This window comes from Mauremys reevesii, linkage group 3 (genome assembly GCF_016161935.1).
Source record: "Mauremys reevesii isolate NIE-2019 linkage group 3, ASM1616193v1, whole genome shotgun sequence".
Lineage (NCBI taxonomy): Eukaryota > Metazoa > Chordata > Testudines > Geoemydidae > Mauremys > Mauremys reevesii.
Genome location: NC_052625.1, coordinates 61,157,513 through 61,179,799, shown reverse-complemented (window position 1 = coordinate 61,179,799; position 22,287 = coordinate 61,157,513). Strand labels below are relative to the sequence as shown.

The window sequence follows — 22,287 nt, the reverse complement described above, 5'->3', positions numbered from 1 at the left end:
AGGCAACTGATGGCCTGGGCCACTCTCCTGCAAGGTGCCAACTGAAGGTGTTGGAGAACAAAGAGAGCAGGTGGCCTCCTAATGCTTGGAAAAGAGACAAAGGCCAGAGGAGGGAGTGTCAGTGCCTGTGCAGACTATGGTGTGGAAGGGGATGCTGGGATGCTTGGAACAACTCCATACAAAGCCAGTCAGGACTCTGGGAGCCTCCTCTCTGAGCATACTGTCTCCAGGGCAAGAAGCTTACACCTTCCTGGGTCTGACCTCGGAGCATTCAGCATGCCCTTCCACACTGTGCACTAGTCTGCCCAGGCAGGTCCTGGGGCAACCAGAGTCCTGCACCCCAACTCCGCAGTCAGATGTGACTCTCAGCCAGACAGTAAAACAGAAGGTTTATTAGATGACAGGGATACAGTCTAAAACAGAGCTTGTAAGTACAGAAAACAGGACCCCTCAGTCAGGTCCATCTTGGGGGTGGGAGCCCAGACCCAAGTTCTGGATTTCCCCAGCCAGCTCCAAACTGACACTCCCTCATCTGGCCTTTGTGTCTCTTCCGGACAAGGAGGCCACCTGATCTCTTTGTCCCCAACACCGTCAGTTGGCACTTTGCAGGGGAAACTGAGGCACCAACACAGTATTCAGAGAAAACATTAAGAACATTCCCACTTTGTCACAACAGGTGCAACAAAATTTAATACCGTATATTAGGTATTAATAGGCAAGTGCTGCTTCTGACTTTCCACTTTTAATTGACCCTTGTAATCTTGTGGTGCTGACACATTGTAGCTTCATTTTATATCAGCTTACAGGGTGAGAGCGGGGCAGGGGGGACCACCATTTTGGGCCCCACCAAAAATTATACGAACCTGCCGCCTATGCTAACAGAAGTATTGGAGCATAAGCTTTCATGGGTGAATACCCACTTCGTCAAATGCATGTGGTGGAAATTTCCAGAGGCAGGTGTATCTACACTGATTCTTGCCTGCATATTTATACCTGCCTCTGTACATTTCCACCACATGCGTCTGACGAACTGGGTATTCACCCACGAAAGCTTATGCTCCAATACTTCTGTTAGTCTATAAGGTGCCACAGGACTCTTAGTCTGGATCAGTAAAAAGCGACAAACATGGCTACCCCTCTGATACTTAAGTTTGTTTAGATGACTGTACTTTTTAGTAATGGCAGTAACCTTGCTTTAGAAAAAATTAAAGCTTTTAGAAAAGGGGTTTTTTAATGAAGAAATCCGCAATCTGTATGTTTAAATCATGTCGTGTCACAGGAAATTTAAAGCAGACAATAACAAATAAACAAGTAAAGTCTTCTAAAGGGTGTCCTTAGAAACAGGTAGAGGGAAAAGGGATTTCTGTTCTGATTTTTGAAAGGAGCCTTTTGGCATCTTTATGGATGGTTATTATCAGAATTACCTGCGGATGGCAGGTATCTTGAAGTTCAGCACAGCTCTACTGATCTGTGCATAGTGGCAGCCAATGATCGAAGGGCTAGCTATTTTCTGCTACTGATCCATTCACTTCTATGCTTTATACATGATAACGGACACCACGTGATGGTGACATTCTTCAGTGTTAATATTGAAACAGTAAATAAAACCAATTTTCATTATCTCAATACTGGGTTTGATGAGAAAAACTATTTAACAACAAATGTTTGTAAATGCTGCAAAAATCACAATTCTGTTCTAGTGTTTTTGTCAACAGTTCTGACTATCTTTTGGGAAAAGGAAAAGCAAACAATACAGCAATCAAAGCCAACGCTTTCCTCTAGATTCTGCTGGGATCCACTAAAACAAATTAAACATAGCCACTCAAAGTGCGCGGCTCTCATTTTGGATCTGTAAAAAAGCATTTTGCTGGTACATACTTCCTAGTGGGATACTCTATGGGCATGTGCTACTTGGGAATACTCAGGAAATTTAAGCTGAATGAACTAAAGGTGTGAATTTAAAGCACCCAAACCCAGTGTGGATGCTGTCATTCAGAAGTAAAGTGGTCTTATGCCTGGTCTACACTACGAGTTTATCTCAAATTTAGCAGTGTTTAATCGAATTAACCCTGCACCCGTCCACACAACGAAGCCCTTTACTTCGATATAAAGGGCTCTTAAAATCGATTTCTGTACTCCTCCCCGACGAGGGGAGTAGCGCTGAAATCGACATTGCCATTTTGAATTAGGGTTAGTGTGGCCGCAATTCGACGGTATTGGCCTCCGGGAGCTATCCCACAATGCACCATTGTGACCGCTCTGGACAGCAATCTGAACTCAGATGCACTGGCCAGGTAGACAGGAAAAGCCCCGCAAACTTTGAATTTCATTTCCTGTTTGCGCAGCGTGGAGCGCTGATCAGCACAGGTGATCATGCAGTCTCAGAATCAAAAAAGAGCTCCAGCATGGACCATATGGGAGATACTGAATCTGATCTCTGTATGGGGAGATGAATCTGTTCTATCAGAACTCCGTTCCAAAAGACGAAATGCCAAAACATTTGAAAAAAATCTCCAAGGCCATGATGGACAGAGGCCACAACAGGGACTCAACATAGTGCTGCATGAAACTTAAGGAGCTGAGACAAGCGTACCAGAAAGCCACAGAATCAAATGGACGCTCACAGAAGGGAGGGGCGACTGACGACTGTAGCTATCCCACAGTTCCCACACTCTCCGAAAACCATTTGAATTCTGGGCTGAGCTCCCAAAGCCTGAAGGGTCAAAAACATTGTCAGCGTGGTTCAGGGTATATATCATCAGCCTGCCCTCCCCCCCAGTTAAAGCAAAGGTGTCATAAACAGATAGTTAAGGGTTAAGGTCTCTTTTACCTGTAAGGGGTTAACATGCAGTACCTGATGACCACCTGACCAGAGGACCAATCAGAGACAAGATTTTTTCAAATCTCTGTGGAGGGAAGCCTTTGTCTGTGTTCTTTGTTTGAGAGCTCTTTTTGGATCTAAGACAGAACAGTCATGTCTCCAAGTTCTCCTGGAGTAGTTTTACTATTTAATAGTGAGTATTAAATTAGAAAGGCGGATTAGTCTTTTGAGTTGCTTTCTATATTTGCAATTGTGTGTTTTGCTAAAGGAAATTCTTTATTCCTGTTTACTGTTACTTTGCTTTCACTGAGAAAGAAAGGGGGAGGGGGGGATTCTCTCCAGAGATTGATAAGTTTAGACCCTGTATGGTTCTATCTTGGATTACAGAGACAAGTTACTTTCTTTTTATTCTTTAATAAATTCTTTTCTTTTCTATTAAGGACTTGTTTGGTCTTTCCTTGGGTGGATTCTCAGGGAAAGAGAAGGGGGAGGTATCCCTCTGTAGTTAGATCCCGGTATCTCTCCTAGGAAAAGGGAGGGGGGAGGAAGCAGGGGGAATGGTTTATTTCTCCTGGGTGTAAGAACTCCATGGATTTGGGGCTCTTGGAATCCCCTAGGATTTTGGGGAAGGACTGTGTCTCAATCCACATTTCCTGATTGAGTGGTGGCAGCTTACTAGATCTAAACTAGGATTTTAGTTTAGAGGGAAACCAAGTCAGGTCCCCACATTGGAGCCCAACAGTTCCAAGTGGGGGTGAGACCCTATGACATGGTGAGCAGCGGTGTTTCGGACCCAGAGACAGAGGCATGGCTTTTCTACCAAAGGCACTCTGAGGCAGTTTCAGGGTTAGAAAGATTTTCAGTTGCTTCCAGGGCTTTCCGTTACAAAGCCCTCCTGCTGAGCGGTGCTTTCGTCCATTGTGAGACGAGATACCACTCAGGATTCCCGAGGTGGGGGGAAGTGCTCGTCAAAGTACATTCCCATCCAGCGGGAAAAACAGGTTTGGGGGGGGGGGGAGAGAGAAACCCTCCAGCCAGGTTTTTTTTCCCCTGGGTCTTTTGAAATGCTCAAAAGGCAGGAGAACACAGATCCCTGAGGGAAATAGACCAGGCTTTTCTCACAGGTATTGAGTCAGCAGCTCAGAAGGAGAGGGAGACAGAAAAAAAAATTTTTCCCCTCTTTCTCAGTACAAAACAGTGACAGTCCACAAACCACAGTTTGCTATACAGAGGATTGATTTATCTTTCTTTACTCAAGTTATCATAGGCAGGGGTAGGGACTGTCAAGCACCCCAAACAGTTCACTGCCTGCATAGGGGTGTGGCCAACACCAGAGGGCACAGACATGAGTGATACACAGGAACAAATGGACCTTGCTAGATTGCAAATACAATTAATTGAGGCACAAAAGGAGAGGGAGGAAGCTACCCACCGGAGGGAGGAAGCAAGCCACAAGAGGGAGCTGGAGATACTTCAAGCCAGGGAAGCTAACCACAACAGGGAGATGGAGATACTACAAGCCAGAGAGGCTGACTACAAGAGACAAATGGAGTTAAAAGACAAAGACCTGGAATTGGCAAAGGCTAAGCAGCAGGAGCCAACCAATCCAGTCCCTTTTCAACCTACTGATCAACCTTCTCGGAGAAAATTTCCCGCCTACAGGGCAGATGAGGATGTTGAGGCCTTCTTAGAAAACTTTGAAAGGGTCTGCCTTGGGTACAAGATCCCTGAAGACCAATACATGTTAGAGCTGAGGTCACAGCTCTGCGGAGACTTATTACAGGTGGCAACTGAAATGCCTAGGGGCAACATGAATGACTATAAACTGTTTTTAACCAAGGCCAAATACAGAATGGGCATAACCCCTGATCACGCCCATCAGCATTTCAGAGACCAGAAATGGAAACCAGAGGAGTCATTTCCAAAACACGCCTCCTACATTGACAAGCATTATTCTTCCTGGTTATCAGGAGCCAATGTTACAACCATGGACGAGCTAAGCCTCCTGATAATGATGGAGCAGTTCTTGGATGGTGTTCCTGAGGACATTACACGCTACATACGAGATGGAAAACCAAAAAATCTCACTGAGGCATGGGAGATTGGAGCCAAATGGATGGCAGTTACACCGAACAAGAAAACTGCTGCCAAGGGGAGCGAATCCCACAAGGTACCCACCGAGACTAAACCCTACCATCGAGGGCCAATCAAGCCCACACCTACAACCCAAGGACAGTCACACCCTACTTCTTCTTCTACCACACCAGTCTCCAGTAGACCAACACAAACCGGTGACCCATCAAGTGGGCGATGTTTTCGATGCAATGAATTGGGGCATATCAAAGCCAAATGCCCAAAGAACCTAAACCGAGTGCAACTCCTTGCACCTTCACACCAAGGAAAGCCGGACATAGATGTATCTCAAATACCCTTAGAACATAGGGAAACTTTGAGAGTGGACGAAAAGGAGATCATCGCATGGAGAGACAGTGCAGCGCATGTGTCAGCTATCCACCGAACCTTCGTGGACTCCAAATTCATCAACCAGAAAACCAAAGTGACAATTCGACCCTTCATGTCAAAACCTGTAACATTACCTACAGTGCGTTTACCTGTCCAGTACAAGGGCTGGTCAGGGAAGTGGACTTTTGCTGTCTATGACAACCATGCGATTCCCATGCTACTGGGGAACGACTTGGCCCAACACGTTGAACAGCAAAAAACAGAGGGAGTGGTTACACGCAGCCAAGCCAGACGAGCTGCCGGACCCATCCCTGTTCCTGAGCCATCCACCAAGACCCCGTCTGTGTTACCAGAGACCCAGACAGAGGTGGTGGAACCGGATCCCAGGCCAACACCTACAGCAGCCATAGTACATCCAGTCCCAGAACCGGAACTGGAAGAGCAACCAGCGCCAGCACCGACGCCAGCGATTACAACTCCACCGCCAGAGGGCGACAACGGGCCAAAACTGGCAGACGCAGCAGAGAACCCTACCCAAGAGGCTCAGCCGGAGCCTGAAATGACACCTTGTGCACCAGCGGAGAGCGGTTCACAGTCAACGGAAACAACCTCATCACCTACATCGCTCCCAGAGGAACTGGTGTCTCCCGCCTCAAGGGAACAGTTCCAAGCAGAGCAGGAAGCCGATGACAGCCTCAAGAAAGCATGGGCGGCGGCACGCAGCAACCCACCGCCTCTCAGCTGTACTAACCGATCCCGGTTCGTTGTGGAGCAAGGACTGTTATACAAGGAATTTCTTTCTGGTGGACACCAGAAAGGCCAGCATCCTCAAAAACAGTTGGTAGTTCCAACTAAGTACCGGTACAAGCTCTTAAGCTTGGGCCACGACATCCCAGTGGTCATTCTGGGGTAAATATAACCAAGGACAGGTTGGGAAAGTCCTTCCACTGGGAGGGGATGGGCAAAAACGTTGCCAAGTATGTCCGGTCAAATGCATACAAAGTGTTCTTCAATGTCAAATATCTTGTTGTTTACATACTTAGTAGTATATGTAATAGTGCATGTGTTTTGTTAATCTGTTTATTTTACAGTTCTAGGAGGAAATCACCACCAGTAGTTCCCACTGTTGGCGATTTGGGGGGCGTATCATAAACAGATAGTTAAGGGTTAAGGTCTCTTTTACCTGTAAGGGGTTAACATGCAGTACCTGATGACCACCTGACCAGAGGACCAATCAGAGACAAGATTTTTTCAAATCTCTGTGGAGGGAAGCCTTTGTCTGTGTTCTTTGTTTGAGAGCTCTTTTTGGATCTAAGACAGAACAGTCATGTCTCCAAGTTCTCCTGGAGTAGTTTTACTATTTAATAGTGAGTATTAAATTAGAAAGGCGGATTAGTCTTTTGAGTTGCTTTCTATATTTGCAATTGTGTGTTTTGCTAAAGGAAATTCTTTATTCCTGTTTACTGTTACTTTGCTTTCACTGAGAAAGAAAGGGGGAGGGGGGATTCTCTCCAGAGATTGATAAATTTAGACCCTGTATGGTTCTATCTTGGATTACAGAGACAAGTTACTTTCTTTTTATTCTTTAATAAATTCTTTTCTTTTCTATTAAGGACTTGTTTGGTCTTTCCTTGGGTGGATTCTCAGGAAAGAGAAGGGGAGAGTATCCTCTGTAGTTAGATCCTGGTATTTCTCCTAGGAAAAGGGAGGGGGGGGAAGCAGGGGGAATGGTTTATTTCTCCTGGGTGTAAGAACTCCATGGATTTGGGGCTCTTGGAATCCCCTAGGATTTTGGGGAAGGACTGTGTCTCAATCCACATTTCCTGATTGAGTGGTGGCAGCTTACTAGATCTAAACTAGGATTTTAGTTTAGAGGGAAATCAAGTCAGGTCCCCACATTGGAGCCCAACAGTTCCAAGTGGGGGTGAGACCCTATGACAAAAGGGAAAAAAATCGTTTCTCGCCTTTTTTCAATGTCACTGTATGTCTACTGGATGCTGCTGGCAGACGCGGTGCTGCAGCGCTACACAGCAGCATCCTCTTGTCTTGCCTTGCCAACGGTACAGTAGGACTGGTAGGGTAGGACTTGTGAGTAGGGGTGGGGGAGCAAGGAAGCAACAGGTGGGGTTGTTGCAGGGGCACCCCCTAGAATGGCATGCAGCTCATCATTTCTGTGGGATGTCTGGGGCTCTGACCCAGAGCAGCTGTTTGCCTCTCTGGTTCTTTAGTAGGCTTGCCTGATATTCTAGGCAGGACTGACTCTCCATTAGACAAAACTTAAAGAAAAGAATGACCTGGGGAGTCATTCCCATTTTTGTCCAGGCACCCCCAACCGACCTCACCGAGCACCCATGACAGCAGCAGATGGTACAGTATGACTGGTAACTGTCTTTGTCAACTTGCAAAGCAGCAGACGGTATAGTAGGGCTGGTAACCGTCTTTGCTAACTTGCAAAAGGCAAGGGGATGCTGCTGTGTAGCACTGCGTCTGTCAGCAGCATCCAACAGACATACGGTAATAGTGAAAAAAGACTGAATGGGCTCCATGGTTGCCGTGCTATGGCGTCTGCCCGGGCAATCCAGGGAAAAGGGCGCGAAATGATTGTCTGCCGTTGCTTTCACGGAGGGAGGATTGACTGACGACATTTACCCAGAACCACATGTGACAAATTTTTGGCCCCACCAGGCATTGGGATCTCAACCCAGAATTCCAATGGGCGGGGGAGACTGCAGGAACTATGGGATAGCTATGGGATAGCTACCCAAAGTGCAATGCTCCGGAAGTTGACGCTAGCCTCGATACATGGACGCACACCGCCGAATTAATGTGCTTAGTGTGGCCGCGTGCACTCGACTTTATACAATCAGTTTCCAAAAACTGATTTCTGTAAAATTGGAATAATCCCGTAGTATAGACATACCCTTAGTCTGCAAGTGGGGGTTCTACCAAAGCTCTGAAGCTTACAGCTATGGTAATGCTCTAAGTGATTATATTGCCAGTCTGTGGAAAAGGATTCTTTCTCTCAGGACCAGTAAAGATTTCCCCAGTACATAGATTGGCTGTTTGGGCTAAGAACTAGAGAAAGCATTTGGCCCCCAGGAATATTAAAATCCTACAGTGTTGTTTCTTCTGAAAAGAACTAGATAAAAAGGTGTTTTCCTCCTGGTGCAGAGGGATTTCTCTTGAAACTCTGAGATCTTCTAATTTTTTTCTTTTGTTTAAACACTCACCCTTCCCATAGGTTTCAGAGTAGCAGCCGTGTTAGTCTGTATCCGCAAAAAAAACAGGAGTACTTGTAGCACCTTAAAGACTAACAAATTTATTTAAGCATGAGCTTTCGTGAGCTACAGCTCACTTCTTCGGATGCATAGAATGGAACACACAGACAGGGGATATTTATACATACAGAGAACATGAAAAGGTGCACATTCCTACTTATTAAATGTATAACGGTGGTGCACAAAGGCCCAGTCAGTACTGGGGCCCTGTTGTGCTAGGTTCTTTACAAACACACAGGTAGTGCAATCCCTGACCCACACAGTTTACAATCTTTCTAAACCACACAGTATTTAGATATTTTCCACATCAGATTCTTGATTGCAAATGCAAAACACCTTTCAACAGGGTTGCGTTCCACTTCAGAAAAGTGACAGCTATTATCTAAAGCCCCAAGTGAAGAATATATTTGGCTTTCACATTATGGAATTTCTAATAATCAAAGTTTGTACTTGAAATGACCACATCTCCTGTCATCAGCTGGGAACTAGTCTTAAAGAGACTTTTATTAGTAATGAGTTGGCTAATTTTCATCAGAAAACAGACTCTGGTTACATGTCCCTGGTGTGTTATGAATGTATGTTAAAACCAACAATTATTTAGATAGATAAGGAAATTAAAACAAATCTACTTACTTATTTTATTTCTTACTTCATTTACTTTTTCTCCTAGGGATTTTGCTTCAGCAAACCTAATGACAGAAAACAGAGTAACAAAGCTACAGCTAGAGCTATTTGTTGAGAATAAATTTTATAACAAATCAAGACTGTATTTCTGTTTGCAAATTATCTGCAAACTCATTATTGTGAACGACTTGTTATCTGTAAGTAGCATTGGTCACATTTTTTTAGACGGAATAGATTTCCATTGCAAAAGGCAATTTTGTTCAACCTGAATGTGTCAATTTTGACAAAATTTTTGACTGAAAAAATCATTATGACTTTCTTGTTTTGTTTTGATAGTGTCAAAAAGTTTCATTTAATTTTGTTTTGACTTTTATATTATATGAAAATATTACTTTTAATATTACATGCAATTTTTAATATAGTAATATAACATAAGTCAAAACAAAATGAACTGAAACGTCAAACTGAACTGTTTTTACCTATTGAAACAACATGCTTTTTACTTTATCAAAACTAAAATGATTCGATGGTCCCAAAGTGAAATTTTGTGGCTTGTTTGTTTCATGAGAAGTTTTGAAATTGTAGCTTTTCATTCCAATTCAGAATAATTAAAAAAAAACATACCTAGAATGTCAGAATATCTTAGGGAACAGAAATTCCAATTTCTATTTACAAAGGCTCACAGAATAGTTTGGATGAAAAATTTTCAGCTTCTGAGCTGTATGCAAACTGCTCACATCACTATTCATTATTTGTGATGTGTAACTGGTCACCCAAGTCACATAGTAAGGCTCCTTAACAAAATTTTAGACAGGAGAATAAGAAATAATGAATAGTGGAAATTATTAATACTCATTTGTCCACAGATACCCTTCTTTGCATGCAAATGCAGGTATTCAAACAAAAAAAACCCATATTCCAAACATTTTTTGAACTGAAACCCTTCCATATGAAAGCTTTCAAACAGCAAATGAAAAGGAGCCTGAACATGGTGGAATTGAATCAATGACTTCAAAATTCAAATCAGTGTATGGAAACATTAATTTTGTAGCATTCAACGAGCTCTATGCATAGCTGGAAAAGAGGTTTTAAATATGTGACATTTTCTTCAGTTTAATTCATACTCTGTAGAGGATTATAACTGATAAACACCCATAAATTAAATACCTTTTCTTTCAAGGACATTTTTGTCCTTAATTTACTTTTGCACTGTTCCAGTAATATGACATTTTCCTTTTACTTAATACCGCACATTTGTACCCTCCTTATACTGGCACAGATTGAGGTCTTATAGTCTTACCATCTTTGGATAGTGGTTTGACGGAAAAATTGACCTTGGTCAATACTTGGATAGGAGACCAAGGACAACCCAGCCAGCTGCAGGAAGTGGTGTCGGTGATTCAGTAAATGGCTTTTCCTTCTGTTTTTGTACTGAACTAATTAACCCTCATGTTTCTAGGGAGTGTTGAAAAAGAAAACTGAGGCTTTGACCACTTGTGATAATTAAAGATCCCAGGGAACTTTTTGAAAGAGTATGGATGTTAACCCTGGTGGCCTGGCCAAGTTCTAGTTCTGGTAATAACATTCCTACTGCAAGTTTCAATTATTTTTAACCTTAAGTCCTAAACTGTTGTGTGGTGTTTCTGTGTCTGCTTAAATTGTCACTTTATTCTATCATGAAGATGACTGCATTTCAGTGGCAGGTGAGTGATTCCTGCGTGTGTAACATATATACAGCTATTTTGGGCCCTTCTGGATGTGAGATCATAACACAACGAATAACACTTTTAGTGCTGTACATTTCCAAAGCACTGTACAAACATTAACTAAACAAACCCTATAACACCCTTTGGAGGAAGGTATTGGCAACCCAATTTTAAAGGTGGGGAAACTGAGGCACAGAGCAGTTATGTAACTTGCCCTAAGCCACACAATGAGTGTACTGCAATTAATAAGTTCCTTGCAAATGTACAATGGTAGTAGTTTAAGTCATGTAAACAATGGTAAAAATAGTTGCTGGTTGGAGTGACAGGTGAGTCTGTAAGCTCATTGAGGCAGGGGATATCTTTTTGTTTTCTGTTTGCAATGCTTAGCACAATGGGTTTCTGGTCCATGACTAGGGCCTCTAGATAATTACTATGGTGACACAAACAAACAATTTCCTTATTTCTTATTTCATAAAAGATGACTGCAATGCTTAATTAATAACACTAACAATGTTTCTAAATTAACTAACTTGAAAACTTCCTTGTTATCCTCTAAGGATCACATCCTCATGTATTATTCAAAATAATCTGCAATGATTGGTTTCTGCAATCTGCAGTGGTTTCTGTTCAGTTGGAAATGTGATGTAAGGCAGTATTCCTTTCTCAAAATACTGACAATTAGCACTCTCAGCAAACTTGCTTCATCTATATTCTTACAAGGTACCCATCACCATGGTATCTGAGCACCTTCCAAAAAAAGCAAGCAAAAGATAGGATCCAGTAAGTGGACTAAATTTCTCCAACTTCCCTAGGAGGCTGCTAGAATTTTTCTCCTCCTGCTTCCTTTGCCCTTTCTGTTAAACAGGTTGCAGTATCCCAGGCTGTTTGTGCTATTACTGCATCAGCTGACAGAATCACTAGCCTGCCAGTATCTAACTCAGTCATTTGTAAAGCTATTTAGGGTACATGGTATACAAAATACACTTTGTAACACCAAATGTATTCTATTTTAATGGTCAAGGAAATTAACTCTATATACAATGGCAACAGTTGAAAAAGTCCTGAGGGATCTGAGGTATATTACCAGAAAACTCCACTGTAATAATTGAAGGAAATAAATTCCAGAGTGGTGATATGCTGTATCAAGGTTCTTGTGGTGGGGCAGTAGCCTTGTTGTGAAATTTTGAATGGTTACTTAGATGTGTATAGTCATTCCATGCAGGGTTTGGAGGCAAAACTACTGTACTTGACAGCTAACGGAGCTTTCTGCTGATCTGGATGAGCCAAGCTCTAGCAGAACCTGCTGGGGAAACCCACAAGTTGTATTTCGGTCTAGCTCAAACAGCAGTGGTGTAGAGTTAAGAAATATTGCTTTCCCACTAGGGAGATGTGGTTTGGGTAACTGCCCCATCTTAATTAGTCAGTTTCCCCCTCAGACTAGGTATTTTGGACCACCACATCCACATTTGCTCATGCTCACTTACTGTTAAAGCTGAATTCAGCATGGATAAGTAGCCTCTACAAAAAGGTTCCTTGACACTTGCTATTTATGACACAAGTAGAGAGAAGCCTTAGAAACATTCATTTGCCATCTTTTGTTTTTATAAGCTACTATATTTCCATGAGTATTGATTTAATATAGCCAAAGGGATCTCCTGCAGTCTGGGCAGAGATCTAAAGAGAAACCTCCAAATGGCCTCTTTCTCTTTCTCCTCCCAACCCTTGGGCCAAATCCTGAATTCCTTACTCACTGTTTCTTAGTCAGTACTCAGGTAAAACGCCTATGATTGAGTAAAACCAAAACAAACATTTCTGGGTTCAACCTGCTCACTGAATTATGGGAAAAGGTGTAGTTTCTGATACTTTTCCAAGAAGAAAACTAGCATAAGAGTGCTCTCAAGGGAGACTGATCATCAGTATGTGAACATTAATGCTTCTGGTCAGTTAAGCAACTATATTCGTGCAGTCCATAGGACATTCACATGTAGCCTGAGTGAGTCTATAGTTCCCTCAAGAAGACTGTTGTTGCTGAGACATGGATTTTAGTTGCCATCATAAGTAAAACTCATAGGGTGAAATCCTTGTCCCATTGAAATGAATGGTAGTTTGGCCACTGACTTCAATGGTGCAAAGATTTCATCCTTAAAATGCAAATATGACATATCCAAAATAATTTTTGTTGAAATATATGTCTCTGTTTATTCAGTCAGCATAAAAGCTGACTTTCTTAGAGGCTATCAAATGAGAGAACCAACATCAGTTTAGCACTCATTTATTACAGACTATTAGGTGGCACAGCTTGATTCCATTAAGGATTATTGCAGACTCAATCACCTTGGGCCAAATTCATCCCTTAGTAACTACTGACCACAACAGTTAAACCAGGAGTGAATTGGACACTGTGGTATCAAAGTGTATTAACAAAAACTTGTGAGTAGAAGAGAAAAAGCAAAAATGGCCTAAGCTGGCAGGTTGGACAGTTGAGACTTAAAGAGGAAAATAAGTGGAAAATCTGATGTAGGAGAACAAAGAAACTGAGAGCTTGTCTACATAGTGCGTATCAAATGGGACCACCAGCAGGGTCCATACAGGCCAGACAGTGCACGGCACGCTGGTGTGTGCTAGAATTTACACCTCTGTGGCACATATTAATGCACCATGTGGACAAGCCTTCAGACCAGCTTTACATTACACCTCTACGTTACAGTGAGATCTTGTAATTGGAAACATAAACTGGGGCTGGGTTTAGAATGTCTGGTGCAGCATAGAATCATAGAATCTCAGGGTTGGAAGGGACCTCAGGAGGTCATCTAGTCCAACCCCCTGCTCATGGGAGGCTAGATTGTAGTGGCTCAACTGGGACAAGTTTTCACACACGTTTCACTGGAAAATGAGATTTAAGATTAATCTTCACTTCAAGGAACGGATGCTAAGAGAATCCTCTCCTCTCCTCTCCTCTCCTCTCCTCTCCTCTCCTCAATGCCTTGGCAGGCACAGACATATTAAGCTTTTTGGAGATCTAGTGTAGGAAGTCAAAGGCCCGGAACTCTGCCTCTGTGTGGTTACAAATATAGGCATTTAGGCAGTGCCAGTGGGCAGCAGCAGCAGTTTTCACTGTAGAGGACAGAAATGAATAGCAACTGTTTTGTGCCAGATGCATACATGTCTGCAGGAGTGGCCCTTCTACCTCATGAGGCCACTTGTTTAGTGTTCCCCAAGGCCAGCTGAAGTAAAGGGGAAGCTAAAGTCTATTGAGACGAAGAAACCCTACATTTTGTTTCTCACTTGAGCAATGACTCATTCACTGTATGACCTTCATCAAGAAACTAATCCTTAATGTACCTCAGTTTCCTCATCTGTAAAAAACAGGGAAAGAAATATTGACACATCTTTGGAAAGTGCTTTGTGGCTTACAGATAAAAAGCATTATTTACAAAGTTTAAAATACATATTTCTCTTATGCACATTGTTTTAAAGGAGCACCTGCTGTCTTTTTTTCCCCAATTTTTATTTTAAATCAAATTTAATTCAAGATTTTCATTGTATTTCAGTTATACAAAGGCATCTACAGAAAGCATCTATATAGCTGGCTCCTAGTGCTCAAGACATTTGAATTGTTATAGTTGTTAGCATTACAGTCAAGCTTTCAATTTTATGTTAAACTCACAACCAACACAAACAATATAATTAACATGGAAATAAAAAGAAAAGAAAATTCACCCAAAATAAGGTAAAAGAGGGGAAAAACCAAGAGAAAAAACAGAAGAAAAGAGCAATTAAAATATAAGTAAATTGAATCAAATGCTGTCATGATATGATAGAAGTGGTTATGCTACTGTACACAAAAATATTAGCACGAGAGGCTTGCATATACGGGAAAGGTATGGTAACCTTTAAATATGTGTTGCGCATAAGCTCTCCACTATGCAATTTGCAACTGGTGGTTCAGCAGCTGCATTCCAAATTACAGACTTGAGATGAATCCATTTTTAACAAACATAATAAACTTTGAGTTGCAAATCTCCTTTGCTAAAGTCCATTGCAAAATTTGAATCTGGTACCAAGCTTTGTGGTTTGGGCCCATCTCTACTATATATTCAGAATATAAAAGGAAATATGCATTTTCCTTCACAATGCTTTGTGTCAGAGAAATTGATAAAAACATGCATTAAGTCCAAGAAATGATGGCCCTGATTCACCACTGTGCTACTCCAATTTTCTGTTGATGTAATGCCACTGAAATCTTTATTTATAAACTGTTTTATCAGTTCTTGAAAGGAAGAGATGTAAGAAATGATCGCATTAAGTTACTCATGAATCATTTGATCTATTAATCATCAGAATATAGACATTTCTAAACAGGACAGTTCAATATGTATACTTTACAATTGCAAATAAATACTTATCTACTTCTTACACTCCCATCATCTTGGTTCCTGGGTGTCAGAGAATGGAAGATGTAGACATAAGAACGAAGTTATGCAGTTCAGAGAAGGTGAACACAGGGGCGGCTCCAGGCACCAGCTCTCCAAGCGCGTGCCTGGGGCAGCAAGCCGCGGGGGGCGCTCTGCCAGTCGCCGCTAGGGCGGCAGGCAGGGTGCCTTCGGCGGCTTGCCTGCGGAGGGTCCACTGGTCCCGCGGCTTCGGTGGACCTCCTTCAGGTGTCCTTATAATCTAGCCCAGGGGTTGGCAACCTACGGCATGTGTGCCACCTTTGGCACGCGAGCCGATTTTGCCTGACACGCGGCTGCCAGCCTGGGTCCTGGTCACCGGCCCCGCTCAGCGTGCAGCCGGCTGAGTGAACGGAACCCCAGGCCGGCAGGAGGCTGAGCGGGGCCAGCAGCTGGGACCCCAGACCAGCGGCAGGCGCGCCCCCCGGCTCCCCTCTCACCGCGCTCAGGTTCTGCGGCTCCCAGGAGTGTGAGTCGCTGGGGCGCGGGGCCCCGAGCCTGCTGCAGGAGGGGCGGCAGCAGCGACTCACACTCCCGGGAGCCGCAGAGCCCGAGCGCGGAGATGGAGGTACCGGGGGGGCGCACGGGGACTGCCACCCACATGCATCCACTGCAGGAGCCCCCTGGGGGTGGCACCGGGCCGCAGCCTGGGCAGGCGTGCCCCCCAGTTCCCCACTCACCGCCCTCGGGTTCTGCGGCTCCCGGAAGTGTGAGCCACTGCCGCCGCTGCCCCTCCTGCAGCTCCCCTCCTCCCACTGCCTCAGTGCTCCACGTGGAGTTTTGCCTCCACATGAAGCCAGCGTCTGATTGGCATGGGCATGGTAAGGGGAGTCCCGGGGTGCAGTCAGGGAGCAGGGGAAGGGTTGGATGGGTCGGGAGTTCTGAGGGTCCTGTCGGGGGCAGGGAGTGGTTGGATGGGGCGTGGGAATGCCGGGGGGTCTGTCTGGGGGCGACGGTGTGGATAAGGGTTGGGGCAGTCAGGGGACAGGTAAGGGGTAGAGTCCTAGGGGGCAGTTAGGGTGGGGGTCTCAGGAGGGGCAGTCAGGGGACATGGGGCTGGGTGGCTTAGGTAGGCGGTGGGGTTCTGGGGGGCAGTGAGGGGCAGGGGTCCCAGGAGGGGGCAGTCATAGGACAAGGAGCAGGGGGGTTGGTTCTGACCTGGGCAACTGGGGTGGGAAGTGGGAGGAAGTGGATGGGGGCGGGGCTAGGGCAGGGCTCTCCCCTCTTTTTTGATTGTTGAAATATGGTAACCCTAGGCGAGGGGGGGGAGCCGGGGGCGCCTGGGGGCTGGCGCCTGCATACATCCACTGCAGCCTGCAGGAGCCCGTGTAGAGGGTGCCGGGCCACAGCCTGGGCGGGGGAGGGGGGGGGGAAGCGCAGCTGCTCCTCGCTAGCGGCGCCTCCGCCTTTGCAGGGCTGCTGCCCCCCTGCACCACGCCTGCATCCGTTCCTTGAAGTGAAGATTAATCTAAAATCTCATTTTCCAGTGAAACGTGTGTGAAAACTTGTCCCAGTCGAGCCACTACAATCTAGCCTCCCATGCTGCACCAGACATTCTAAACCCAGCCCCAGTTTAGGTTTCCAATTACAAGTTCTCACTGTAACGTAGAAGTGTAATGTAAAGCTGGTCTGAAGGCTTGTCCACATGGTGCATTAATATGTGCCACAGAGGTGTAAATTCTAGTGCACACCAGTGTGCCGTGCACTGTCTGGCCTGTATGGACCCTGGGTGGGGTGGGGAGGGCTCGCAGGGGGGCTGTGCACCCTCCAGGGGAGTTCAGGGGGTGAGGAGGGGAGGAACCTGGTCTGGGGAGCAGCCCCTGGGGATGGCTGGCCCCTGGGGTCTATAAAGGCTCGTTGGGATTTGCCCCTCAATGAACTGATGTGCAAGGGAGTGTGTGTGTGCAAGGTAGAAGTGTCGCCTAGGGCTTAAAATATCCTTGCACCAGCCCTGCCCCAGTGGGTGCGTGCACCAAACCCGGAAATCCTGGACGCCCCATCATCTCGGGCATTGGAATTCTCACTGAAGGACTGTCTGGAAATGTAGACTCTTTACTCAGACCCTATGTTACCAGCACTCCCAGCTATCTCCGTGACACCACTGATTTCCTGAGGAAACTACAATGCATTGGTGACCTTCCAGAAAACACCATCCTAGCCACCATGGATGTAGAGGCTCTCTACACAAACATCCCACACACTGATGGAATACAAGCTGTCAGGAACAGTATCCCTGATGATGCCACAGCACAACTGGTTGCTGAGCTCTGTGCCTTTATCCTCACACACAACTATTTCAAATTTAATGACAATATATATCTCCAGATCAGTGGCACCGCTATGGGCACCTGCATGGCCCCACAATATGCCAATATTTTTATGGCCGACCTGGAACAACGCTTCTTCAGCTCCCGTCCACTCACGCCCCTTCTCTACCTACGCTACATTGATGACATCTTCATCATCTGGACCCCTGGGAAGGAGACTCTGGAAAAATTCCACCACGATTTCAACAGCTTCCATCCCTCCATCAACCTCAGCCTGGACCAATCTACAGGGGAGGTCCACTTCCTAGACACCACGGTGCAAATAAGTGATGGTCACATTAACACCACCCTATACCGAAAACCTACCGACTGCTATGCCTACCTTCATGCCTCCAGCTTCCATCCCGGACACACCACAAGATCCATTGTCTACAGCCAAGCACTGAGGTACAACCGTATCTGCTCTAACCCCGCAGACAGAGACCAACACCTAGAAAATCTCCACCAAGCATTCTCAAGACTACAGTACCCACACGACGAAATAAGGAAACAGACCAGCAGAGCCAGACGTGTACCCAGAAACCTCCTACTGCAAGACAAACCCAAGAAAGAAACCAACAGGACCCCACTGGCCATCACATACAGTCCCCAGCTCAAACCCCTCCAACGCATCATCAGGGATCTACAACCAATCCTGGACAATGATCCCACACTTTCACAGGCCGTGGGTGGCAGGCCAGTCCTCGCCCACAGACAACCTGCCAACCTGAAGCATATTCTCACTAGCAACTGCACACCGCACCATAGTAACTCTAGCTCAGGAACCAATCCATGCAACAAACCTCGATGCCAACTCTGCCCACATATCTACACCAGCAACACCATCACAGGACCTAACCAGATTAGCCACACCATCACCGGTTCATTCACCTGCATGTCCACCAATGTAATATATGCCATCATATGCCACCAATGCCCCTCTGCTATGTACATCAGCCAAACTGGACAGTCTCTAAGGAAAAGGATAAATGGACACAAATCAGACATTAGGAATGGCAATATACAAAAACCTGTAGGAGAACACTTCAACCTCCCTGGCCACACAATAGCAGATCTTAAGGTGGCCATCCTGCAGCAAAAAAACTTTAGGACCAGACTTCAAAGAGAAACTGCTGAGCTCCAGTTCATCTGCAAATTTGACACCATCAGCTCAGGATTAAACAAAGACTGTGAATGGCTTGCCAATTACAGAACCAGTTTCTCCTCCCTTGGTTTTCACACCTCAACTGCTAGAACAGGGCCTCATCCTCCCTGATTGATCTAACCTCGTTATCTCTAGCTTGCTTCTTGCTTGCTTATATATACCTGCCCCTGGAAATTTCCACTACTTGCATCTGAAGAAGTGGGTATTCACCCACGAAAGCTCATGCTGCAAAACGTCTGTTAGTCTATAAGGTGCCACAGGATTCTTCGCTGCTTGCACTAAATTGATAAGATCTGCATTTTAATTTAATTTTAAATGAAGCTTCTTAAACATTTTAAAAAACTTGTTTACTTTATATACAACAATAGTTTATAGACTTATAGAGAGAGACCTTCTAAAAATGTTAAACTGTATTACTGGCACGCAAAACCTTAAATTAGAATGAATAAATGAAGACTCGACACACCACTTCTGAAAGGTTGCCGACCCTTGATCTAGTCTATTCAGGTTTTTATATAATGCCCCCAAGCATCTGATGGGCAATAAATCTTTCCCACAGGCAGAGCTTGCTGCTGCCCCAAGTTTAAGTTTGAAGCTTGAAACATGGTTCACAAGAGTCACTGAGAGCCCTTAGAGCCCTGGCTGTAGCTCAATGTGACACTCGCTCACCTCTTTTTAAGAAGCTGTTTGTTGTCCTCAATGGTTACGCTGTCCACATAATCCCTCTTGAAAATTTCAAAAGCCTCCTGACGTCCAAGTGACATTTCTCCTCCTGATCCTGCCCACAAAATAAATCAGAACTGGCTCAGTGGCAGCAGAAGATAGTTCACCTTTGCTTTATTACTGTTGCAGACAAATATTACAGCAAGCCATCATACAAGTCCTTTAGCAATAAGCAGTCACTAACACAACAACTCCAGCTTGTTACACTAATAAAATAATACCATCAGGATCTTATAAGAGGGATAAAGAAAAATCCCAGGTTTATTGTAAATACAGAGAAAGAGCCAGAAATCAGGATATGCAGTTTAATATTATTTCACTACTATTCCTTATTCATTCACACACTTATTCATACAAGTTCTGCAGCTGTTATAGTTACCAGCTTAGATGTTGCTTGTGGCAGAGTACTGGCCAGGTAGCCTACACATGAGGTGGGGAGCAGAGTCCTTGTCAGATATGCATCTGACGCTCCTGGAGGATGGTTGCAGAACCGGACTCCAAGTTCCTTAGTTTTTGGTTCTGTTCTTATAGGATTTTGTCCTTATACAAGTCTATGGAAATTGCTTCATCCTGCTGACGTTTGTTTGAGGTGATTATCAAACAGCAGGTGGTACATCCCTGATGACTGAATGTCTGAGGCCTTGGCTACACTGGCGTTTTACAGCGCTGCAACTTTCTCACTCAGGGGTGTGAAAAAACACCCCCCCGAGCACAGCAAGTTACAGCGCTGTAAAGCGCCAATGTAAACAGTGCCCCAGCGCTGGGAGCGTGGCTCCCAGTGCTGTAAGCTAATCCCCTCGGGGAGGTGGAGTACCTGCAGTGCTGGGAGAGCTCTCTCCCAGCGCTGGCACCGTGACCACACTCGCACTTCAAAGCGCTGCCGCGGGAGCGCTCCCGCAGCAGCGCTTTGGAGTTTCAAGTGTAGCCAAGCCTGAGTGTTATCTTGTTCTTTGGAGTCTTCAGCCCTCCATGGGGGGGGAGGGGCACTTGGATGGATTCCAATTCCAGTTTGCCCTCCAGGGGTCATCTGGTTGTTCCCACTTGACGCCTTCTTCCTGGGATGGATACTGCATTCCTAGGCTGGCACCTCCCTGATCATTCATGTAAACCAAGCATTCATTCACATACATTCCTTTTTAATCACATTAACATACATAGCAAACAAGTTAAAAGCTGTGTTCTGTTTGGAAGAACAATTACAGTTCTTTTTGAGAACAGACTTTCTGCCTCAAGATGTGTTAACATAATTAGCAGTTTGGTCTTGCATGTTTCTTACAGAGAGGGAGAGACACAGAAACAGAAAAACAAGAGGCCTAAGCTGTGGGGAGTTCAATTGAATTCAATTTTACCCCTTGTCTCTTTTGGCCTCGGACTGGTTATACACATTCACTTTATGGTTTTACATACACTTTATGGTACACAAATTCCCTGATATGGTCCAACAAGCTTCCACCAAGAGGAAAAGGCATTTTTGGGAGCAGACAAATTTTTTACTGATAGATTTCACTGGTTCACTTCACTTGGGCATCTTCAAACCTGAATTCTTAATTTTTCAAAATAACTTTAATGCTTCCTTAAATAAAACCAGAGTTAAAAAAAAATAATCTAAGCATGGCAAACAATGGCAAGTGAAAAAATTGGTATTTTCATAATGGCAAATTGCACATTTTTCTGTATTCCTCTTTCATTCCCCATTGCTGGTTTCCAGTTACCATCACTATGCAATGGCACAGAGCATGTTATATCACATTTTAGCCCAAAGACCACACACTGAATATTTTCAGTTCACATGTGGAGAGAGACTTTGGGCTTTGTTTAACCGTGCATAAATGTTAACTTCCTCCAGTGACAGGTCAGGTACTGAACACACAGAAATGGGCTGAATCCTGCACAGCACAGTTGCACTGTTGAGTAGGAAAAGGGAGGAGGACACAAAACACCAGAACACTATGCATGATCGGGTGATGCCTTGTTTCTGCAGACATGCCCATTCTCTGCCTTTGCTCTAACACTTTGTACCCCTTTTTTTGTGAATGTCCTATGCTTTTATGAATAAGAAAGCAGGAACACAAGGGGGTTGAGACTTACTACACTACTTGCCACACAGTACTTGTCCCTACGCATAGTCTCCAGTCACACCTGTATCTGAATACAATAACCGTCCTCCCCTGTCTTTCAATCAGAGGGATCAATACGAATTTAGCCTCCAAAGTTGATTTCTTTATAACCAATATGGAAAAGTCTCATTTACGAGACCTGCTATCCAGTGGTGAGCTCCAGCCGGTTCGGAGCAGTTCGCGCGAACCAGTTGTTAAATTTAGAAGCCTTTTTAGAACCGGTTGTTCCAGGACAACCAGGTTCTAGAAAGTTTTTAAATTTAACAAAGCTCGGGCAGCTGTCCACCCAGCCCGCAGCCCCAGCTCACCTCCCCCTCTCCCCTGAACGCTCCGCCCTCCTTCTCCTCCCCCTCCCCTGCTTCCCGCGAATCAGATGTTCGTGGGAAGCCTGAAACGAGGAGCAGGCAGGTAAGCCGGGCGGGGCGGACGGCACGCGTGGCCCAGTCCAGCTCCACTTTGAGCGGCTCCCCCTGGCCCCAGCCAAGCTCCCCAGCCCGGTCTGGTCCCGGCTGAGCAGCTCCGACACGGCCCAGCTCGGGACCTGCGGCACCGACTCCGGTGCCGGCCCGGGGAGTCGGGCCCCACGGCTCCGGCCCCACTGCCGGCCGAGCGGCTCCAGCCCGACCCGGCCCG

General features: G+C 45.2%; 1 protein-coding gene across 4 annotated transcripts in view; it reads right to left on the bottom strand.

Annotated features, from left to right (window-relative positions):
- The window catches only part of KIF6 (kinesin family member 6), a 269,446-nt gene that overhangs the window by 68,117 nt on the left and 179,042 nt on the right, over positions 1–22,287 (bottom strand). For all 4 annotated transcript variants that reach the window (XM_039528268.1, XM_039528269.1, XM_039528270.1 and 1 more), the window contains 2 exons: positions 19,484–19,592; positions 9,196–9,251 (listed from right to left, as the gene is read on the bottom strand). In XM_039528268.1, the coding sequence (XP_039384202.1) occupies positions 9,196–9,251; positions 19,484–19,592 (165 nt within the window). The remainder of the gene's footprint in view (positions 1–9,195; positions 9,252–19,483; positions 19,593–22,287) is intronic.